Source organism: Panthera tigris, chromosome B2, assembly GCF_018350195.1.
Source record: "Panthera tigris isolate Pti1 chromosome B2, P.tigris_Pti1_mat1.1, whole genome shotgun sequence".
NCBI lineage: Eukaryota > Metazoa > Chordata > Mammalia > Carnivora > Felidae > Panthera > Panthera tigris.
The window spans coordinates 85,256,294-85,280,684 of NC_056664.1; the positions used below are offsets into that span (position 1 = coordinate 85,256,294).

Consider the following 24,391-nt stretch of genomic DNA (forward strand, 5'->3'; position numbering starts at 1 on the left):
CTTTAAAATGTGCACATACGGGATACATTCATATATGCATATTTCACAATGAACATTCCTTTTAAAAAATCTAGTCTGACTTTAAAGGCAGCCCTTACAAAATTGTTCACATCAGCAAGTTCTAGACTGTGAGTCAGGATTTCCTTGTTACCATGTCACCAAACAAAATACGGAATTCTCTTGGCTTCTGAGGCTGATGTAAGATGGAAACCTTCAGCTGTAACCTGTCTCCAAAGTACTTGTTCTTCACACCTGCCTCATTGTTTTCAATCATTTCTCTACTTCAGAACAAATGTGACTTTATACAATATATTTGCAAATTAAATGTCATCTTTGATTCTCTACTTAGGGCCTTTAAGAAAAGTTCTAGTTTTTTAAAAAAAGACAAAAAACGGTTCCTTAATTTAAAGAGCATGAAAACAACCGGTGTACGTCAGTTAATGCAACTTTGGAAGGCCACATCAAGACCAGCTGCCCTCGATCAGCGGATCAGTGAGACTTTCGCAGAGAAACCTCAGAAGACCTGTTTTTAAGAGAGGGGTGGGTCATCTCTAGTTGGAGGGGGAGGTTGGGAGTTCGGCTAGAACCTGCTCCACCCCTTTTCTCCACCCGCACCGAACGCCCAGAAAAGCTCTCCCCTCATTCGTCCACGCCCCTCAGGCCCTGACGGATAAGAGGAGCCCCTGTGGGGGAAGCCTGCACCCCGCTGGCTCGCGGAGCCCGGCGTCAAAGCCCCGCCCCCCGGGGTTGCAGGAACGCTCAGCGCGCGTCTTTGGGGAGGCGGGGCTGGTTGTGCGCGCTGCCTGGAGGCCGCGGGCTCTCTGCACCCGCTCTCCCTCTTCTCTCTACCCTCACGGCTCTGGCTGGATCGTCTGCTGGTGGCCGGATTCCCTGGTGAGTAGCTGGAAGATTCAGGGCCCCGCAGATGCGGCTGCGGCGGGTACGGGACCTACCCTGGGCGCCTGCGCGCTCTTCCGCCAGCCAATGTGCTCGCAGCTTCTGCGGGTGGCCTTTGACCCCGCGCCCCTCCGGCAAGCGAGAGGTGTCGCGCTGCGTGCTTCGGGACCCCCCCGGGGCAACTCACTCTTGTCACTCTTAGCCCTTCTTTGTGTCTTGGTTAGTTTTATTGCCTTTTTTTATTGCCTGCTGTTTCCCGATCCTGCCGGCCTTGTGTCCGCCACTTCTTCGGAGAGGAACCTCCCGTCGCCTCTGTTTTCCCTTCTCTCCCCCAGCAAGTTGGGAATTCCGGGAGTGACGGAAGCTGTTCTAGGCCCGGTCCTTTTGTATGCAAACTTCAGCTAAGCCTTGAGCCTGCCGGGAGAGTGGGGGGATCGAGGCCTACCGGGCTCCGGGTGTTGGCGGAAGGTCGCGGCCACCAACCTCCTGGAGCCTTTGGGCCACCGCAGCGGTGGTTTTTTCCATTTGCTTGTTAAAACACTTTTGGCTCTGTCTTCGTAGACTGTTATCTTTTGTTAAGTTTCAGGATGCAGCTATGCCGGACTATGTCTTGTTACATTTTCTAAAGGAGCAAATTGAAATTCAGGCGTTTACGACAGTTTTAGTTGTATTATTGTTAGACCCTCTGAGTAAGTGTTAAGGGAAAACCTCGAAGTGTTTAAAGACCAATAAGGGAGGATAATAGGATATGATGTTAAAAAAGACGAATAGGACTGGAATGGGTTTATGTTCAAGTATTTTAGACAGTTTAGGAGAAAAAAATAAAGTAAAATCTAGGTATTGGTAATACTGCCACATTGCTTACTGGTCACTTTCACGACAATACGTTATTTCCTCCTTCTTGAGCTATATGTAAACTCCTAAAACCGGTGTAGTGTTGTGAATTTTGTGTATTTTCAGGCTCTATCTGTGCATAAAACATTACCAGAGATGTTGCTGTTAGTCACGTGGTGAACAGTAAGTGTATGATCAGAAAGTAAACGGTCTTCAGATTAAATTTGAGCTGCAATTTATGAGTAGGTAGCAGATAATCTTGTTTTCTAAGACCATACTACTTATTTATTTATTTATTTATTTATTTTTAAAGTTTATTAGAGAGTGAGTGAGCCAGGAAGGTGCAGAGAGGGGGGGGGGGTGGGGAGAATCCCAAGCAGGCTTTGCTATGACCACGGGACTCTGGCTGGAACCTTCAGAAACATGACCTCATGACCTGAGCTGAAACCAAGAGTGGGAGCTTAGCCCACTTAGCCACCCAGGCACCGCTAAGACCGTACTATTTAAATGAAAACTTGACCACATGTTGGCAGTTTTCATCTGTGTCACAAAAAATTTTTAAACTTAATTTGTCTAGTATGTTGTAGGATGGTGGAATAGAAGGCTAGAGCTTGAATTCTAGAGCTAAATTTGTCCTGTTTCTTGCTAGTTGCTTCACCTCGGACATGTTACTTAGCTCTTCACTAGCCCACAGACTGAAAAGTTACCAATTGGTTTGTACCTCTACTGTGTCATCTGTAAAATGGCGTTAAAAAAGTTTTACTTCCTAGGTCATTGTGAAGGTTAAAGTGGAGGGATGAAATTATGCTTAACTGAATTTCTGTTAACCAGCAGGTGTGTTTCATTAAAACTGGGGTAAGGAAGCGTTGGTATAGAAACTTGTGTTGAAAGTTCCAGGTGTGTTTTCTAGTATTATTTTTTTATTTACAATAGCTTCTTAGAAAATGAAATTAGAAAACAATACTAAAAAGAAAAAAGCACTAGAAGTCTGTATAATTTAGTAATAGGGTAATTAAAAGGTGTTTCTAACTGGATTGACAGCACTTTTTTGAAATAATAGTTGATATCACATTGTTCTGTGTCTATTAGGCCTCACTAGACCTCTAAGTCAAAACCTAGAATTTCCAGAAGATGAAAGGCATAAGACACAAAAGTACAAATGATAGAGTTTCTAAAAGATATTATTAGGTATAACTTCTGTGTATTATGTAATGTAAACTGTCCTTTTCAGTCTTCAATAGCCAATACCTTGAGTAGATTCCTGGTTTGGGTGTCCATACATCTTCAGTTGTGATTTTATTATTTTCTCAGGAGACTTGTGAAATTTCTTGCCTTTGTTGAAGCAATATAAGTAGTTCTCCACTCTTTCCTTGCTAGATAATTAGACCCCGGGCATCTCAAGGGTCATTGTGGTTTTGCTATCTTGAACTTGGCAATTTATTAAAATGGATTTTTAAAATTATTGGATCTAGGTTTCTTCCTATGTAATATGTTCAGTATAGACTATAAAAAAGTCAACTATCTGTATAGTCAGTAGAATCTATTTATACACATACTGCCCAAATATATATCAATGTCAAAAACAGAAGGGCCTGACATTAAGTTGTTTAAGCTAAACACTTAATGGTCACTGGCTGTGTATAAGATATATGGGGCTCTACTGCAGTGTAAAGAGAAGGATTCCATTTTTGGAACTTAAAAGCAATCTAGTGGATACAATATATGTAAATAGCATAATACAACACATAAACGCCACTTTAAAAAGTAGGTAATGCTGTAACAATAGAATATTTGAGAAAATGAGTACTTTTCACTGTGGAATCATTAGGGAAGGTGTCAAGAAGAGGCAACATTTCAGCATTGTCTTGAAGGAGGAGTAGCATTTTAAAAGTTAGTCCTGTAGAGAATGGACCTTTAGAGAGAATTAACTATGTGTTAGTTATTAATTGCTTGCTAGATGCCCGTCTTTGATCATCATCATCCTCATCACCATCACTCTAAACAGGAAATTATTCTAGAAGTTTTATAATACCAACTTATTTCATGCCTACAAATCTGTGAATGAGGTAATAACATTGTATAGATAAGAAAAGAAGCACAGAAAGATCAGGTCATTTGATGAGTGAAATAGCTGAAAAACAAAAACAAAAAACAAAACAGCTGGGGGATACTTGCTTTTAATCACAGTGATCTGCCTTTTGTTTGAGGTGACTTACTGTTAATTGTGATGTGGAGGTTGGGAAGAACCATCTATAATGATGTAATAAATGAACATTTAAATGAGTGAAATAAGTAATGTGAAAAGAGAGGGACCAACTTAAAATTACATTTACAGGCAAAGGTGGGGAATCAACCAGGCAACTTCCATAAATGGACGTTTTATGTTTTGTGTTCTTCTGTAGATCTGAGAAACGAATCTGAGAAATGAATCTAACGAATGTACAAAAGTTTCAGAGTTGTTCAGAATTGTTTTTTTTTATATTCATTTTGCACTTATTTTTTTTTTAAATGTTTATTTTTGAGAGAGAGACAGCGTGAGTGGGGGATGGGCAGAGAGAGAGGGACACACAGAATCCCAAGCAGGCTCCAGGCTCTGAGCTGTCAGTACAGAGCCCCACATGGGACTCCAACTCATGAACTGTGGGATCATGACCTGAGCCGAAGTCGGACGCTTAACCGACTGAGCCACCCAGGCGCCCCAATTTTGCACTTATTCTTAAATCCAATTGGTAAAATATTACCCTCTTCCACTTCTTTTGCAAACATCATCTTGCATAAGACACAGAACTACTTTGTCAGAAAACACACCTAATGTGTTCTTTCTTTAAAAAGAGATTAAATGATTTAGTGAGGGTCCCACAAGGGGATCAACCTAGCTGATTTGGACTTTGGTTTTAGATGGCAAGATCAGTTTCCTGTTACATATCCTGACTCTTCTACCTACTTCACCACTCAACTGGTCAGTCTCTGAAAAACCAATGTCTTACTAATTAATGCTGTAGTTATTGCTCCCATTCTCTGTGACTTAGCAATATTCATTACCATTATTTCCTAAAATTTTCTTTCTTAGGAAGTATTAAGTTCTAATTTTAGAAGGTAGAGTAAGAAAATATCACTATTATCTTATCACCCAGAGGTAATCATTATTTTCTCCTTGGTATATCTTTAGTATTGAGATATTATGTTCATAATTGTTTTTTCTACTTCATTGCTTGTCAGATTTCTCACTATCTTTAAGGGAAGGATTTTTTATTATCAGTTATCTTGATAATTTGTAAATTTCAGTACAACAAATCCCTATATACTTCTGCATTTCACCAAATGGTAATATCTTAACTGTATTTGCTTTATCATTATACGCATGTACACACTTCTGTATTATGTTGTACATAATTATATACATTACGTGTAACATGTATGTGTGTACATAGGTGTATATATGTATGTAATGTATGTATGGATGGATATGTGTGTGTCTAATGTCTGATGTTTCCTCATGATTAGATCCAAATTAAATTTTGACAGGAATACCATAGCAGTGATTGTTTCCTTCTTAGGGCATCCTCTCAGGAAACTTATATCTATCTAACCAGAATTAACTGATGAAGTTCATTTTGATCAGTCGTTTAAGGTGGTGTCTGCTAGGTTTTGCACTGAGTTACTGTTGTTCCCTTTGTAGTTAATTAGGTGTCTTTTGGAGAGATACTTTGCCAATATATGGATATCCTGTTTCTCATCAAACTTTTATTTCCTCATTTAAAATCTGTTGATGATTTTGCCTAATAATAGTTGTTATTATGGTGGTTGCCAAATAGTGGTATTCCATTATTCTATCTAAATTTATTAGTTGCGGGGCGCCTGGGTGGCTCAGTCAGTTAAGCGTCCAACTTCTGCTCAGGTCATGATCTCACGGTTCATGAGTTGGAGCCCCGCGTGGGGCTCTGTACTGACACCTCGGAGCTTGGAACCTACTTTGGATTCTGTGTCTCCTTCTCTCTCTCTGCCCCTTCCCAACTTGTACTCTGTCTCTCTATGTCTCTCAAAAAAATAAATGTAAAACAAATTTTTTTAATTTATTAGTTGGCATTCTAATATGAGTCTTCTCTAATCCTTTTATTTATTTTTGCATTTTAAACATCAGTATGAAAATAAAAAAAAACTAAAAATATCAGCATGGATTCATGAATTCTTATTTTAATACCTATCATTTATTACTTATTCCTTATTTTGGTGCTGAAATTGTCCTGGATTTAGGCAGTGATTGCCCCTCAGTCTGGCTTTTGTGTCGAATGGACATATCCCCAACACTTCTTGAGTACTTTACTTTCTGGTAAGATGATCAAGGCTCATTTTGTACTTTCTCAGCCACAGTCTGGGAGTCCACATTTCTCCAAGGTAACTACTGCTGCTTCTAAGTAGAGAAGGAATATTTAAAAACCAAAAATCTTAGCATCAGATGTGTTCATTGCTGCTGGGGTTTCTTTGGTCCTAGACTGCCAGTGGACAGAACTAGGAAATAATGTGGTTATGTTAATGTGTATATACACACTTCCCCCATTTACTGATAAAAAACACACATCCATACTAATACTGCTAATTACTGTCTGGTAACACAAGTTTCTTTCTAGCCTTCACTTTATACATAACTCAACTTTTTTGTCAGTGAAAAACCTGGGCTCCAGGTTCCAGCATATATTGTTTGTTGGCTTACTTGTAGAATACACATTAAGTGTTAAGAATTGCTAACCTGTACCAATGCAAAAACAGCTTACTAACTGGAGTTTAACATTTTATATTTGTTAGAGTATGGGAAATATAACATGGCTCAAAAAAAGAACTATACAAAAAGAGAAGTCACTTCCATCCTCCAATCCTTCTACCCATTCTCATCCCCCTTTATTCTGCCCTGTTTCTCCTTACCCCCATACATAATCCACATCATTATCTAATGTTTATTCTGTTTCTTTGCTCACTTGAAAAATGTATATTTCCTTATTTGCATTTTCCTTTTTTCACTTAAGAATATATCCAGAAAATCAGTTTATGTCATTTCCAAGATCTCTTCCTCATTCAGCTGAACACCCCAGCATTTTACAGTTACAAATGGTGCTGTATATGGATTTATGTACTGTTCATGTGGTTTTGTATTTTTTGTGTATGTTGTATATTTTTAAGGTAATTTCCATGAAGTAGGACTGAGTCCAAAGGTAAATGTATATGTAATTTTGTTAGTGCCAAATTCACAAAAAGGCTGTACCAATTTGCATTCACTAGCAGTGTTTGGAAGTGCTTGTTTTCCCACAGTTTTACCAACAGCATATATTTGTGTGTTTGTTTTGCCAGTCTCCTAGATAAGAAACGATTTTTTTTGTGTGTAGTTTTAATTTGCATTTTTTAAATTTTATTTTGAGAGCAAGATTGGGAGTGTGTAAGCGCACATGGGGCAGGGGCAGAGAGAGAAAGAGAAAGAATCCCAAGCAGGCTCTACACCATCAGCGCAGAGCCTGATGCAGGGCTTGATCTAACAACCATGAGAGTTCATGACTTGAGCGAAAATCGAGTCGGATGCTTAACCACTGAACCACCCAGGCGCCCTTAATTTGCATTTTTAAAAATTTTGAATGAGGTAGAATATCTTGGTATTTTCAGTTTGTCAGTTGTCCTTTGTTGACCGTATTTTCTGATATGCATATTTTAAAAGCTATAGTTAATGAAAAGACAAATTAACTATGACTTCTATTGAATCTGAATTTTGAGTCCCTTCTAAAGCGTTTCATTACGCTCAGGTTATAAGGAAATTCAGGTGGAATTACTTATTTCAATGGCTCTGAGCCCTACATCATGCATTATTCTTTGGGAGATTGTGGGGAAGATAGGAAGGGTTATTCAAAATCCCTCATTTGAAAGTAGCAGAGAAGCTAAACATAAGTAGAAAATAGAAAGTTGAAGGATCTTGATAAAACCCATGCCTTTAATTTCAGTACCCATATGTGTAAAGGAATAAGGATTAATTACAAATAGTACAAATATTTACAAGGACTTAAACCCAGTTTTGAAGATTTTGCTCTTAGTAGATTCAGATAATCTTCCTCTTCACATTTCATACACAAGGGCTGGCATTCAATAATAAATTAACCCGCCTTACAGAAAGACTGTGACTGTCCAGGTACTAAGCAAGAACAAAACAAAACAACAAAAGACGGGCAATAGAAACAGAATCCCTAAGGTCCAATTCAGGTTATTAGAGGTGGACTTTAATAAATGGGATTAACATGTTCAAGGAATTAGAGAAGGAAAATTTTAGCAGAAAACTGATACCTTTGAAAAGAGTCAAATGGAAATTCTAAGAGTAAAATTATAACTGAAATTAAGAAATGACAGCTGAAGAGAAATAGGAAACTAGAAGATATTTCAGAAGTACAGAGACATGGAGAGATATGGAGGGAAAGTTTAAAAAAATGTTATAAACACATAGGATATAGAATTCTAACATGTGTAATGTATTCCAAAATGAGCAAGAAGGCAATAATGGAGCAAAAGCAATATTTGAAGAGATTGTGGTCAAGAATTTTACAAGGCTAAGGAATGCTATTAACCCCAGATTGAAGAAGCACGTTGGACCAAAAGCAGGATAAGTATTAAGAAAACCATATTCCATGTGTATTGTTCCATAGGGAAACTGCTGAAAACCAAAGAAAAAGAGAAAAGTATTAAAAGAAACCAGAGAAAAAAGAAAATACCTTTAAAAATCCTTAAAATCAAAGAGGAAAAAAAAATAGTGGTTGAGTTTTCAACAGAAACAAAAGCAGAAGATAATAGTTTGTGCTGAAAGAAAATAATTGCCAATATAGAAGTCTATGTATACATGTTAAGTTGAAGGTAACATACATTTTCAAACAAACTAATATGGAGTTTATGAGCAGCAGACTAATACTAAAAGCCCTGTTAAAGGGAATTGTTTTTTCACCATGAGGAAAATTAGTTTGAATGGAAGTAGGCGAATGCAAGAGGAACTAAAGAGGAAAGAAAAGGGTAAATGCAATAATGTTGACTGTATAAAATGATATCCTAGGGGTGCCTAGGTGGCTCAGTCAGTTAAGCCCTGGACTCTTGATTTCAACTCTGGTCACAATCTTGAAGTTTGTGAGATTGGGCCCCCCCAGCTGGCTCTGTGCTGACAGCATGGTGCCTATTTGGGATTCTCTCTCTCCCTCTGTCTCTACCCCTCCCCCCTCTCAAAATAAATATTAAAAAAAAATGATATCTGGTGGGGTTTAAGATATGTGTAAAAAAAAATAATCTACACCAAAATAGGAGCTCAAAGTTGGGGCAGGGATAAAGGAACTAAAGTCTTCTAAGTGTGCTTTTATTGTTTGAGAAATAGTAAAGTTCTAATTCATACCAGTTTTTGAGAAGAATGCATGCTCTTAATTGCACCGAGAATGCATAATAGAGAAAAATGAAACCATTAAAAAGATAAGGGGGGGGGGGAAGGAAGAGAGAAAATGGAGCTTGTAAGAAGGCCAAAAGGAAAAACAAGGGCAAGAATTAGATTTAAATATCCATATTTATAGAACTGTAAATGTAGTGTATACTACAACTATTAGACAAAGACTCTCAGGTTAAAAACAGCAATAATAATAAGTGTCTTATTTCAAAAATAACCATTTGAGGTGACAATAAAATGATGAAAATGATACTCTGTTCCAGTGTCAACCAAAAGAAATCTGTTGTAGCTATATTAATATTAGGTATTGTCTTACACTGTACTCTATCAGAGAAGAAAAGGAACATTTCATATAAAATAAGATTTAATATTTCAGGAAAATCTAGCAGTCTCAAATTTGTCTCTACATAATACCATCAATTAAAATTATATAATATAAACATGTAGATATAAATATAGGGGATTTTTAATACTGATGATATGAACGATATAAACAAGATAGCATATTTGGTACATAGATCTTGTAACCACTAGCTGCAGAATATGCTTTCCTGATGTATATGGGACACTTAATGAGATTGATCATAGGCTGAGCCTTAAAGCAAGTCTCCACATATTTCAAAGCACTGAAATCATGCAGGCGATGTTTTCATTGGATTCACACTATAAATCAATAACAACAACAACAACAACAAAAAACTAGGAAATCTCCCAAATATAATACATCTATAAATAAGTTCTCATGGGAGAAATAATGGAAATTTGAATATATTTTGAACTCAGTGGTCATAAAAGTACAGAATACAGAACTTCTAAGATACTGCTAAAGATGTAATTAGCAGTAGAGTTATGGTATTAACACATTTTAAGGAAAGTACAAAGAGTTGAGTGATGGCAACAGCTTTGGTATAATGTTTAAATTATCCTGAAATCATAAAAGCAGACCAGTAAATAGTAAAACCAAAACAAATAATCTGTAACAAAACTGAAAGACAAGTTATCCCCCATGGACTCACAGTATGAGTGGAAGGGGACAGCTCTCTAATAACTATAAGACTTGTTTTCTAACTCTGTGCAGGAGGAAACAGAGGAAAGCAGTAGTGCATCTGCTTGAACTGAAGACAGGAACATTTCTAACCATAGATATTAATTGAAAGAGTGACAGACCACTTTGAGAATAGTAGCTGCAACGGGGGAGGGAGACTTTGAAGCCTAACATCTGAAGGGGCTACAACATATTGGTTTTCAGGACAAAACCCCATATTGAAGAGTAACTTCTGGAAATAGCTTTCAAATTGAGCAGGGTAATAATAGCATACAAGCCAAGGAAATAAAAAATGCCAGATAAATGTGGGAATGGAGAAGAACCCAACTGATCTCAGAAAGACATTCAAAGCCATTGTAAGATTTCCCAAAAACAGCTTAAGTTCTATAGAGCATGAATCTGGAAAAACTATCATGATAAAGCATTCACTTCCAAAAATTGAGAGAAAATTATTTCATGTAATATTTGTCAATAGAAAAAGATCAGTCAGGTCCCATACAAAGTCCTTATAAGCAAAGAAGTGAACATACTTGTAGATACTGAAAGCATGCCAGAGAGACCTGTTCATAAAATATATGACAACCATAACCTAATATTTTAATAGAAATAATTAAAATAGCTATATGAGATTTGGATGAATAAGCAAATTATGACTATGAAAAGTGAAAAATGAGCAAATTTTATAAATGAAGACTACAAGACAAACACAATAGATAATGCCCTATGAAAGGTAAAGGGTACAGAAACTTAAAAATTGAAGAGATAATACAGTTGTAAAAGTTGAGCAAAATTCAATAAAAGTAATAGAGCTTTCTATAGAAGAAAATCCAAGGAGTGAAACAACAAATATTAAAATTGGAAACCTTTGCTGACAATAAAAACAAGTTGATATTAAAGTTAATTTCTTAATGGGAAGATAAGGGAGTTTGTGTAAAATTGTTTTTGTTTCCTCTATGAAGTACTGCTGACCCTTGAACACTGGAGGTTAGGGGTGCTGACTCCTATGCAGTTGGAAATCTTCCTGTAACTTTGGACTCTCAAAAACTTTACTAATTACCTACTGTTGACTGAAACCTTCCTGATAACACACACAGTTCATTAACATGTTATTTATATATGTCCTTTATATTATATTTGTATTCTTACAATAATGTAAGCTAGAGAAAAAAATGGTATTAAAATCACAAGAGAAAATGCATTTTTAGTACTGCACTATATTTATTGAAAAATGCACATATTAATGAACCTGCATAGTTCAAACCCGCATTGTTCAAGGGTCAGCTGGATAAGACATAGATATCTGAAGATAATAAAGGAAGTTGGTGATGTAGCCGTAGGTTTGATGAAAAACAAAAATGAATAAAGTAATTCTGAGGTTAGAAAAGTGAACATACTGGAGTTTAGTGACAGGATTGTTAAGCGTCTTGAGTATGAATTCATAGTGAAAAGTCAACATGGTTGTGTGTTTTGTCCAGTATAATTCTGTGGTTCTGGATCAAGGTCAAGGCACACATCATTTATTTGGGGTTTTACCAGTATGTATTAAGAAAGGAGAGAAGTGAGGAATTATAATGTTGGACAATGGACTATAAACTGTCACTAGAGACAAAACATGAAGAAAAGGAAATATAGCAAAAAAGCAGTGGACTCAGTGGACTGGACATCTCAATAAGGTCAAGGAATTGCCAGAATGAGAATACTAAACTAGAGGGGCTCAAGGCACGGAAGGTTATGTTTGGAAATGGGGGAAAAAAAATAAAGATTTTGGAGTAATAAATGTTTGACAATGTCAGGATCAAGAGTAGGAGTATGACACCTGAGTTAGTGAAGTGGAGTGAAAGAAAGAACAGATCTTTAGAAGTGAGGCAAAGAGTTGGGGTGGCTAAACTACGGGACTGGATCATCCATATTGGTGGAGTCACTAAAAATAGTAATAGAAGTAGGAAAGGAGTAAGTTGTTAAAATGATCAGTGAATGGGAGATTATTAGATTCGGAAAATGGTGGAGTTTGATGCCTTGAACATTATTTTTTTATAAGGGCTCCATTCTTCTAATCTGAACTCTTATTATGCCAATACTTTGTTTACAAGCCTTTAGTGGTCCCTTGTTTACCAGAAAAGTTTTCTTTGGTGTAGCATGGTTCCAACATAGCACTATAGCTTTATTTTTCCTCCTTATCTTTTACTGGCTGCAGCCTACAGAGGCCTTTGTGTTTCACAATGTGTCTTTCATGTCAGGTATATCTTTGGGCACATCCTTTCTCTGACACTAGGGACATTTTTTTTTTTTTTTTTTTTTCCCCTTCTCTTTTCCACCAGCCTATGCATATTGTACTCCTTCTTCTAAGATTTTACATTTTTTTATAAAGAGTTTTTTTTCAACTCCTTAATTTATATGGTATGCTTTATACATGCCTTTCACTTCTCTTTTAGCACTTTTCTTCTTTGAGTTATAGTTTATTTGCATACGTGTCTTCTGCCTTCCTTGGGGACTCCAAGCATCTTGAACATAAGAACTGTGTCTTACTAATCAGTCTATTTCATGTGGCACATAGCATACTATTTTTTACACAATTTAGTTGCTCAATTAAACTGAGTCTAGAATTTGTTTTGATATTCCAACCAAATGAAACATATTTTTGTTCCTTGAACAACAGTAAGGATTCACCTGTTTCTCATCTAAAAGTCAACTATTTCTACTTTCATAATGCTTGTTTTAGTTTATGTCTAGTGTTAATTGGTTACATGATCTACGTTAATGAGTCCGGCTTGTTGGTGTGGTCATAGTGTATCTATGTAATAATATTAAAATATTATAACTTGGGGGGGTGTCCCTAAATTAGTCTTAGGAACAATAGAGAAAGTGTTAACTTTTTACTTCCAAAAGTTTAAGAAGGAGAATATTTGACACGAAAGCATTTTCATGAAACCAGTGGATTATTATAGTTGTAAAACAAAATCTCCAGACCTATCTACCTATGCCTTTCCATTTTCATGACTTTTTTATGAGAGGAAGAACTGATGCAAATTAGAACATAGGGATGGAAAAGAGGTAGGATACCACGTAAAGTGTCAGAGAAGGTTTAATAAAGTTTCTCAATATTTTTGTGTAACTTCTGTACATCTAATTATATATGTAATTATACATATTTATAGTATATCTAAGTATATGGAAGGCATACACATATATTTGTGTAAGATTAATATGCATATTCTCTATTTGTGTATATGTACATATGGATATTACCATATCTACTTAAGTAAAATTTTGAAATGGGCAAAACAAAATGAATATTGGTTAGATACGTGTATGTTTTAGAAAACCTACAAAGAAAGGTGAGGGGATGGTAAATACAAAAGGCAAGTGGTTGTTGTTAAGGAGAAGGGGCAGGGCTGGTGATTGGCAAGGGGCACAAAAGGTAGAGATGAATTTTTAAGCTGGCAGCTTCCGTTTTGAATGTTTATATGTTTCAACCTAGATGTATGTCTTTTATATTAATCTTTAGGTGTGTTATATTTCACAATTAAACTTTACTTTGAGAAGACTGATTTTAGCCCTAAAAGAAATATGCTTGCTCATCTTAGTAATTCTTGCATATATGCATAATGGAAGTAACAGTTTATAGAAAGTATTTGTGTATGTGTGAGACAGAATTACTTGCTGATTATGTTTTACTTGTCTGTCTTTTCTATCAGGATTAGTTGTTATGAACTTAATTCTTTGGAATAACAACAGCATGATTTATCATAGAAAGTCGTATTTTAAAAATCAGTGTCAACTTTTCCCCAAGCCAGAAATTTGTACATAAAGATATTTTATTCATATATGTGTGTATATACCTATGTACATATACACACATACCTATACATATATGTATATACATACTTAAACATAAAAACATAAAATGTAATTGTGATATTTCCAAATAAATACTGCTATTTAATCTAGCCATATATAGATTATTTTGTAGATCTCAGTTTTTGATTATACAACTAATATGATGAACTTTTAAAATCTTTCAATGTAATGAACTTTACAGATTTTTGTTTTCATTTTGAATACATTGGGTAATATTGTCAATACTACTTACTAATACCACTTTTCAATAAATTACAGCTAAACACTTACCATTTTGGAGTTTAAAGTATGTCATCATGGCAAAATTTCGAAGAAGGACTTGCATCATTTTGTCACTTTTTATTCTGTTTATTTTCTCCCTGATGATGGGTTTAAAAATGCTGAGACCAAATAAAGCTACTTTTGGAGATCCTTTTGGACTTGAACTTCTTCCAGAACTTCATCAACAAACTCACTTAGGGAAAAACCTTGATTCCCAAAACAATGACAAAATCAACAGTGAAACAAATATCAAGAATTTAAAAAGTGTTGAAATCACTCTGAAACCTTCCAAAGCCTCTGAACCTTACCTGGAAGAGCTGCGACCTCTGAATTATTATTTGCATGTCTTTTATTACAGTTGGTATGGAAATCCGCAATTTGATGGTAAATATATACATTGGAACCATCCAATCCTGAAGCATTGGGACCCTAGAATAACCAAGAATTATCCACAAGGGAAACATAATCCCCCGGATGACATTGGCTCCAGCTTTTACCCTGAGTTGGGAATTTACAGCTCTCGGGATCCTTCTGTCATTGAAACTCACATGAAACAAATGTACTCAGCTTCAATTGGTAATTACTTTATGTGTGTGTGTTTAGGCATGTGATTGTGTGTATGTATAAATAATTTTTTGTAGAATATTTAAGTTACTGATTAGTCTTCACATTGTTGTTAATTATAATTTTAAACATGGATTCTAAATTAAGCTGTGTATACATACATATGTTCTTAAACATCTGATAAACCACCTTTTAACACTACTCTAAACTGTGTTTAATTTCTAACTTTTGGAACATTTCTGGATATAGTTTTGATTCCTAACTTAACATTCTTAATTTTATTAAATTATGGTTAACATAAGATGGCAATGAATTCTCCCACTTTATGTATATAGCTCAGTGATATTTCTCTAAGGTATACACCTGTTTAAATATTACCCCAACATGAAGTAAAATATTCTATAGCCCAGAAACTTTTGTCATGCTTCCCTTATGCACACCCACATTCCTCCCCAGGAAACTAAATCTAATTTCTATCACTGTAGAATAATTGTGAATGTTCACGTATGACTCCATGAAATAGAATCAGCCAGTGTGCACATGTGCGTGTGTGTGTGTGTGTGTGTGTGTGTGTGTGTGTGAGTGTGTGAACTTTTGCCTAGCACATCATTTTGAAATTTACTCATGCTGTTAACTGTATCAGTAGTTGAGTCATTACTGCTGAGTAGTATTCCATTGTATGATTGTGGCAGTTTGTTTCTGCATTCATCTTGATGGACATTTGTACTGTTTCAAATTTTAGACGTGTAGTATACAATTTGGTCTTGTTTTTCTGTTTTTTAAAACTAGCCTAACGATTTCTTTTTAACTTTCTGTGTTTATTTCTATTTCATGTAATAGTGATATGGTTAATTATGTTTTCTTTGCTGTTTTTTATGTCTATTCCATCTGTTTTGTTCCTTTTTCCTCTTTTTCTGCCTTCTTTGGTATAAAATATGTTTATTCCATTTTATTTTCTCTTCTGACTTACTAGATGTCCCTTCATTTTATTTATTGTATGATTGCTTTAAAATTTACAATATACACTTTAACTTAACTGATAAGAAGTCTGTAGTTATTTGTATTGTTTTTTCCCTGCAGCTTTTTCTTCCCTCTAACTTCTGGCACTCCAGTTGCACACATTTACATAGAGTCAGATTATCTCACAAGTAATTCATAAGAAAAAATTAAAATGGGATGCCTGAGAATTCTTCAATTTGTTAATCTACCCTTAAAAAAAAGACAAAAACAAAAAACAAAACTTCTCTGTTATGTTTCCTGTGTCTTCCCAGTCTCCATAGCACTGGGACCACAAGAACAGATTGAGTGTTTTCACATTTTTATAGCTGTACAAAAGGCACAAACTTATTATTGAGCTGAAACGTATATGGAGATGTGCAAGGCTTTTTCATGAGCAAAACAGTGTAGAATTCTGTGAATCTGCATCAACTGTGTGCAAGATGACTTTCTTCTGTAATTGATTTTTTTTCCAACTGGTTTTAAAAAAATCTAGCTTTCTGGCCAGCTCCAGTTTCTGTGTTCTAGGATATAAAATATGACATAAAATAGGATTGGTAAATTCAGACAGCATTGACTGCTATCTCTATTTACAATTTACTTTTGTGGAGAGGATCTTGCAAATGACTTTTTAACTATTTTGTGCAAAGAATTTATATCACATTTGAGGCTTTTTTGTTATTACAACGTTGATTTGTTTATGACTATACTAGTAGTTCTTGACAAAAAATTGATATCCGTGGAAGTTTCAAGGTTTTTTTCATGCAAACTGAACAGTATGCAATGAGTGTTTTTTCCCCCCAGATACTTCTCATATAAAGAAATAATATATAAATGACATACTTTGTATGTTATAATTTAATTGTGATTAGGAAGAAAACTTTCAGTTTATATTTAGTTTTATGCCTATCTTAAGTTTATGAAGACCTTTTTTCCCCGTATATTATTTTACTACTACGTAATATGTGTGAACATGAAATGTTTCAAAACAAAAGTCAATACAATTAATCTTAATTATAAATGTTCACAGTTTCACTATTGATGCAAATGCTTTTTTTCTTTGGTAGATTTTCTGGGAAAAAATCATTTGATAGTAATAAAAGTGGCATCATAATCCATCTGTAAATAAATTATTTTCTTATCAGTTAAATTATTTTCTTATCTTGAATTATAGTCTTTGTTATTGAAATATTATTGACATTTAACATGCCGTAAGTTAAAGATACATAGCACATTGATTTGATATACGTGTTTTCATACGATTACCATTGAGGCATTAGCAAACCTTTCTATCACATCTCGTAATTATCATTTCTTCTAGTGGTGGAAAAAATTAAGATCTAGTCTGTTAGCAAGTTTAATGTCTTTAATACAGTTTTGCTGTCTGTAATCACTGTATGCGTATGGGATCCCCATGTCTTATTCATGTAATAGTTGTAAGCATGTACCCTGAACAACATCTCTTCCATTCGTCCACTCCTGAGCCCCTGGCAAGTACCATTTTACTGTTTCTTCATTTGTTTTGTTTTGTTTACCTTTCACATATAGGAGGTATCTGGCAGTATTTGTCTTATCTTAACATAATGTCCTCAAGATCCATCCATGTTGCTGCAAATGGCAGGATTTCCCTTTTTCTTGTGGCTGAAGAGTATTGTTTTATTTATATACACACACATATATGTATATATGTATAATTCTGTTTTATGTATATGAATGTGATATGAATGTAAATAAAATGTGATCTATCACACTTTATATATTTGTATGTGTGTGTCACCATGTCTTTGTCCGTTCACTTGTTGATGGACACAGTTTGGCTGTTGTGTTAATGCTGCAGTATACAGTGTATATCTTTGATAATTTTAAATTCCTTTTGATTTATACACAGAATTGTGATTACTGGATCATACGGTAGTTCTATTCTTAACTTTTTTTGGGGAAACTATGCAGTTCTCCATCGTGGCTGAACCAATTTCATTCCCACCAACAGTGCCGACACTTGTTATCTCTTGTTTTCTTGATAATAGCTATTGTTACAAGTGTGAAATGATATCTCATTGTGGTTTTGACTTGTATTAGTGATGTTGAGCACCTTTTCATGTATCTATTGGCATGTCTTCTTTGGAAAAGTACCTCTTCAGTTCCTTTGCCCATTTTCTAATTGGATTCTTTGTGGGTTTTTTGTTTGTTTGTTTGTTTGTTACTGAGTTCTAGGAATTCTATGTATATTTTGCATATTAACCCATTATCCATTTGCCTTTTATTTACCAATAATTAGTTTGCGTTTTCATTTTCTTAATTTCTTCATTTTCTTAATTTCTTAATTCTTGCTTCTGCAGTGTAGAAGCTTTTAAGTTTGATGTAGTCCCACTTTTGTTTTGTTTTGTTTTGTTTTGTTTTACATTTGTGCTTTGGATATCCTATCCAAATGTTTAAGTCTGATCCATTTCTAGGTGATTTTTGTGGGTGGTGTAAGTAGGGGTCCAATTTTCTTTGCACGTGTTTATTGAGTTTTCCCAGCATCATTTATTGAAAAGCTATCCTTTCCCTATTGACTGTTCTTAGATCCCTTATCATTTATTAGTTGACAGTATATGTGGGAGTTTAATTCTGGGTACTGTATTTTGTTCTGTTGACCTAAGTACCTGTTTTTAGGCCAGGGTTGTATTATTTAATTAGTATAGCTTCATAGTATACTTTGAAATCAGTAAGTATGATGGTTCCACTTTTGATTTTCTTTATCATCATTGCTTTGGCTATAAAGGGATCTTTTGTGGTTCCATACAAATTTGAGGATTGATTTTTCTATTGTGAGAAATGCTGGGGCACCTGGGTGGCTCAGTCAGTTAAGGGTCTGACTTCAGCTCAGGTCATAAACTCATGTTTCATGAGTTCCGTCCCTGTTTTGGGCTCTGTGCTGACAGCCCAGAGCATGGAGCCTGCTTTGGATTCTGTGTCTCCCTCTGTCCCTCCTCTACTCGCACTCTGTCTCTTAAAAAATAAAAAAGGATTAAAAAAATTTTTAATCAAAAAATAAAAAACAAATTTAAAAAATGCCATAGGAATTTTGATAGTGATTATGTTGAATCTATAAATGGCTTTGGTAGCATGGACCTTTTAACAATATTAACTCTTCAAATCCTTGACATGGGATATCCTTCCAATTTTTTTATGTCATTTAGAAAAGCCTTGTAGTTTTCATAGATCTTTTACTTGATTAAATTTCTTCCTAGGTATTTTGTTATTTGTGTTGCTAGTGTGAATGGGATAGTTTTTTTTTTTTTAATGTTTTTCAGATGCATTATGGTTAGTGTATGGAAAACAACTAATATCTGTGTTGTGATTTTATATCCTTTAATTTTATTGTATTCATTGATTAGACCCAACCATTTTTTTATTTCAGTATATAATGTCACATCATCTGCAAATAGCAACAATTTTAATTCTTCCTTTCCTATTTGGATGCTTTTTCTTTGTCCTGCCTGACTGTCCTAGGTAAGACTCACAGTATGTTGAATAAGAGTGGTGACAATGGGCACCTTTGTATTGTTCTTGATCTTACAGAAACAGCTTTCCATTTTTTCCATTGAGTATGCTGTTACCTGTGTGTTTGTTGTATATTACTTTTATTATATTGAGGTATGTTCTTTATGTACTCAATCTATTGAGGAATTTTATCATGAAAGAATGTTGTATTTTGTCAAATGTGTTTTTTTGTTACATCTTTTGAGATGATCATATGATTTTTATTTTTCATTCTATTAATCTGGCGTATCACATTTATTGATTCATATATTGTTGGACCATCCTTGAATCCTAGGGGTAAATCCCACATGGTCATGATATAATCCTTTCAATGAATTCTTGAATTTGGTTTGCTAATATTTTGTTTAGAATTGTTGCATCTGTGTCCATCAGGGACATTGGTCTGTAGTTTTTTATTCTTGTAGGATCCTTATCTGACTTTGTCATCAGAGTATTGTTTACCTCATTAAATAACTTTTTAAGTGTTTCCTTCTCTCCAACTTTATGGAAGAGTTTGAGAATAATTGGCTTTAATTCTTCTTTAAATGTTTGCAAAAATTTACCAGGGAAACCATCTGGTCTGGATATTTCTGTGTTGGGAGGTTTTTGATTACTGATTCATTCTCCTTACATGTTATCATTCTGTTCAGACTCTATTTCTTCCTGGTTCAGTTTTGGAAGGTTATGGGATTGTAGGAATTTACTCATTTCTTCTGGGTTCTATAATTTGCTGGCATGTACATGTTTATAGTAGTCTCTTATGAGTCTATGTATTTCTGTAGTCAATTGCACTTTCTACTCATCCATTTCTGATTTTATTTATTCGAGTCTTTTCTGTCATAAGTACTCGCTAAAGGGTTGTTAGTTTTGTTTATTTTTCAAAGAAAATAGCTCTTTGTTGATTTTTTTTTTCTATTTTTCTGGTCTTTTCCACTTTGAACTTTATTATTTCCTTCCTTCTACTAACTGCGGTCTTGGTTTGTTCTGTTTATTCTACTTCTTTGAGGTATAAGGTTATGATGTTTATTTGCAATCTTTCTTAGTTCTTAATGTATGCATATGTTGCCATAAATTTCTGTCTCAACTGTTTTTGCAGCATCTCAGTGGTTTTGGTATGTTTTGTTTCTGTTTTCATTTGTTTCAAGATATTCTTTGATTCCCTTTTTGATTTATTCTTTCGCTTATTGGTTGTTCAGGAGTTTGTTTAGATTCTACATATTTCCAAATTTTCTAACTGTTTTGATACAAGTATGGCTATCCTTACTTCTGTTTGGTTTCCACTTGTATAGAATATCTTTTTATCCTTTTACTTGGAGTCTTCTGTGCATCCTTAAAGCTGAAGTGGATCTCTTAATTGGCACCGCATAACTGGATCTTATTTTTTATCCATCTAGCTACTTGCATGCCTTTTGATTGGTGAACTCCATTCATTTACATTTAGAGCAATTATTAATATGTAAGGACTTACTAGTGACATCTTGTTAATTGCTTTCTGGTTTTATTTTTCTGTTTCTGCCTACCTTTATAAATTATTTTCCATGGTGGTATGTTAGTTTCCACCTTTTTTTTCTCTTTTGTGAATCTGCTCTAGGTTTTTCTCTTGTTACTCTTGGGCTTACATAAAACATCTTACAAACACATACATTTTAGGCTGAGAGTAACTTATCACTGATTGCCTGTAAATTTCTCTATCCTTTCTCTCCTACTTTTTATATTGGTATTACAGTTTATCTACTTTTTGTTGTGTATTTGTTAATTTATAGTAGCTATAGTTTTCCAGCTTTCTGTTAGCCTTGGTACTATAGTTGAGTATTAATACATCATTCTAATACAGAGTTAGAGTTTTCTACATCTGACTGTATAATTTTCAGCTTTACCAGCATTTTGTGTGCTTTCATATGTTTTTATGAGGCTGATTAGCCTGTTTTCATTTCAGCTTGAAGAACTCCTTTCAGTATTTCTTGCAAGACAGATCTAGTGATGGTGAGCTGCTTCCGATTTTGTTTGAGAAAACCTTTACTTGTCCATCATATCTAAGGGATAACTGTTGGAGATGTTCTTGGCTGGCCATTTTTATCTTTAAGCTCTTTGAATATGTCATTCCATTCTCCACTGCCATGTAGAGTTTCTGCAGACAAATCCACTAATAGCCTAATGGTGTTTCCATTTTAGGTTACATTTTTTCTCCGTGTCTTTCCTTGTGGCCCTTGATTTCTTTTAGCAATATTTTGTGTTTCTCATTGTACAAATCTGTCACCTCCTTAGTTAATTCCTAAATATTTTATTCTTTTTGATGCTATTGGAATTATTTTTGCAATATCCTTTTCAGATTTTTCATTGTTAGTATAGAAATGCAACCAATTTTTGTATGTTGACTTTATGTCCTGCTACTTTGCTGAAATTACTTATTCTTTTTTCTTTTTAGTACAACCTTGAAAGTTTTCTATATATAAGATCACTTCATTTGCAAACAGATAATTTTACTTCTTTCCAACTTGGATGTCTTTTCCTTTCCTTTCTTAATTGCTCTGTCTAGATCTTTCAATGCTATGTTAAATAGAAGTGGTATAAGGGCCATCCTGTCTTGATTTTCTAGGAAAATCTTTAAATCTCACTGTTGGCACTGTGGGTTGTGTGTGTGTCGGGGGGGGGGGTGTAGTTTTTGTTGTGTTGTGGTAATTTCCTTCTAAGTTTTTGAGTATTTTTATCATGAAGAGTCGAATTTTGTCAGATGCTTTTTCTATATCAACTGAGATCATTTTTCCCCCTTCATCTGTTAATGTGCATACGATTTCCACATATTATATCATCGTCGCATTCCAGGAGTAAACTCCACTTAATCATTGTGTGTAATCCTTTTACTATGCTACTGTATTTGTTTGGTAATAACAGATCTTCCTCATCTTAGGACGGGTTTATTTCCTGATAAACCCATAGTAAGTTGAAAATATCATGAGCCGAAAATGCATTTAATACACCTCACCTACCAAACATTGTAGCTTATTCTAGCCTACCTTAAATGTGCTCAGGACACTTAAATTAGCCAACAGTTGGGCAAAATCATCTTATAGGAAGCCTATTTTATACTAAAGTGTTAGAAGTCTATGTAACTAACTGAATACTGTATTGCAAGTGTACATTGTATATTACATATACATTGTAAATGTATTGGTTTTTTACCTTTATGATTGCCTGGCTGACTAGGAGCTGCAGCTCACTACTGCTGCCCATCATCAAAAGAAAGTATGTTACCACGTATTGCTAGCCTGGGAAAATATCAAAATTCAAAGTATGGTTTCTACTGAATGCCTATCACTTTCACACCATCTTAAAGATGAAATATCTTAACTTGAACCATCCTATGTCTGGTACCATCTGTATTTTGTTGAGCATTTTTACATCAGTGTTCATTTGCGATAGTGCTCTAGTTTTTTTGTGTCTTTGTCTGGTTTGGTATTAAGGTAATGCTGACCTTACAATGAGTTAGAAAGTATTCCCTCTTCCTTAATTTTTTGGAATAGTTTGAGAAGAATTGGTTTAATTCTTTATGTATTTGATAGAATTCACTTACAAAGCCATTGGGTCTAGGGCTTTTCTTTTTTGGGAGGTTCTTGATTACTTATTCATTTTCCTTACTAGTTATAAGTCTATTCTGTTTATTTCTTCATAATTTAGTCTTGGTAGCATTTGGGCATCTAGATTTTTTTTTTAATTTTTTTTTAATATTTATTTTTGAGAGAGAGACACACAGTGTGCGTGGGAGAGAGGGATAAGGAGAGGGATACACAGAATCTGAAGCAGGGTCCTGGATCTGAGCTGTCAGCACAGACCCTGAGGCGGGGCTTGAACTCACAGGCTGCAAGATCATGATCTAATCTGAAGTCAGTCACTTTACTCACTGAGCCACTCCAGGTGCCCCTGGGCTTCTAGAATTTGTACACTTCAACCTGGGTATCCAGTATTTTGCCATGTATTTGTTCATAGTACTCTCTGATAATCATTATTTTTGTAGAAATTATTAGTAATGTCCCCACTTTCATTTCTGATTTTAGTAATTTGTATCTTCTTTTTTCTTAGTCCATCTTGCTAAAGGTTTATTAGTTTTGTTCATTTCTTCAAAGGGCCAACCTTTATTTTCATTGATTTTTCTCTGTTGTTTTTTAATTGCCTATTTTATTTATCTCTGCTCTAATCTTTATTATTTCCTTCTTTCTGCAAGCCTTAGGATTAGTTTTTTTCTTCTTGTTCTAGTTCCTTAAGTTATAAAGTTAGGTTGATGAGATCATTCTTTTCTTTTTTTTAATGTAAAGCATTTATAGCTGTCAGTTTACTCCCTTAGCACTATTTTATCCATATGCCATAAATTTTGGTATGTCATGTTTTTGTTTTAGTCATTTCTAAATGTTTAGAAACATTTCCCTCATGATTTCTTCTTTTATCTATTGGTTGTTTAATCATTTAGTCTCTAATAGGGTGACTTATGTTGATTTATTTTCAGATACCGACTGTTATTTTTCATTACTGGAATAAACTCCATTTGTTGATGGCTTATTATTTTGTTCATATATTACTAAATTCTATTTGCTAATCTTTTAAGAAAGATTTTGTATCCATGTTCAGCTGGTATACTGATCTGTAGTTTTTCTTTTCTTGAGATGTCTTTTGTCTTTTTGTTATTAAAGTAGTGCTGGCCTCATAAAATGATTTAAGAAAACCTCCCTCTTTTTTTTTTTTTTTTTCTGGAAGAGATTGAGTAGAGTTGGCATTATTTCCTATTATGTATTTGATAGAATTTATCAGTAAAACTATCTTGCCTTGGTGGTTTCATTATTTAATTATAAATTCAGTTTCATTATTAGGACTATTCAGGTCATCAGTTTTTTTTAGCAGAAAAAAAGCATACATATTTATTTAATATTTTCGATGCTTATATGAAAGTCCTCAGAAGATAAATGAAGACCTGA

The 24,391-nt window shown here is 34.6% G+C and overlaps 1 protein-coding gene across 3 annotated transcripts in view; it reads left to right on the forward strand.

Annotated features, from left to right (window-relative positions):
• The first annotated feature begins 257 nt into the window (after positions 1-257).
• Positions 258-24,391, forward strand: part of MANEA (mannosidase endo-alpha) — a 70,223-nt gene continuing 46,089 nt past the window's right edge. Inside the window, exons 1-2 of one of the 3 annotated variants that reach the window (XM_042986818.1) lie at positions 258-894; positions 14,340-14,918. In XM_042986818.1, coding sequence (XP_042842752.1) covers positions 14,378-14,918 — 541 coding nt within the window. In that variant the 5' untranslated portion in view covers positions 258-894; positions 14,340-14,377. Of the gene's footprint in view, positions 895-1,020; positions 1,117-2,131; positions 2,629-14,339; positions 14,919-24,391 lie in introns of those variants that run through there. The other 2 variants (XM_007084911.3, XM_042986819.1) reach the window with 2 other exon arrangements.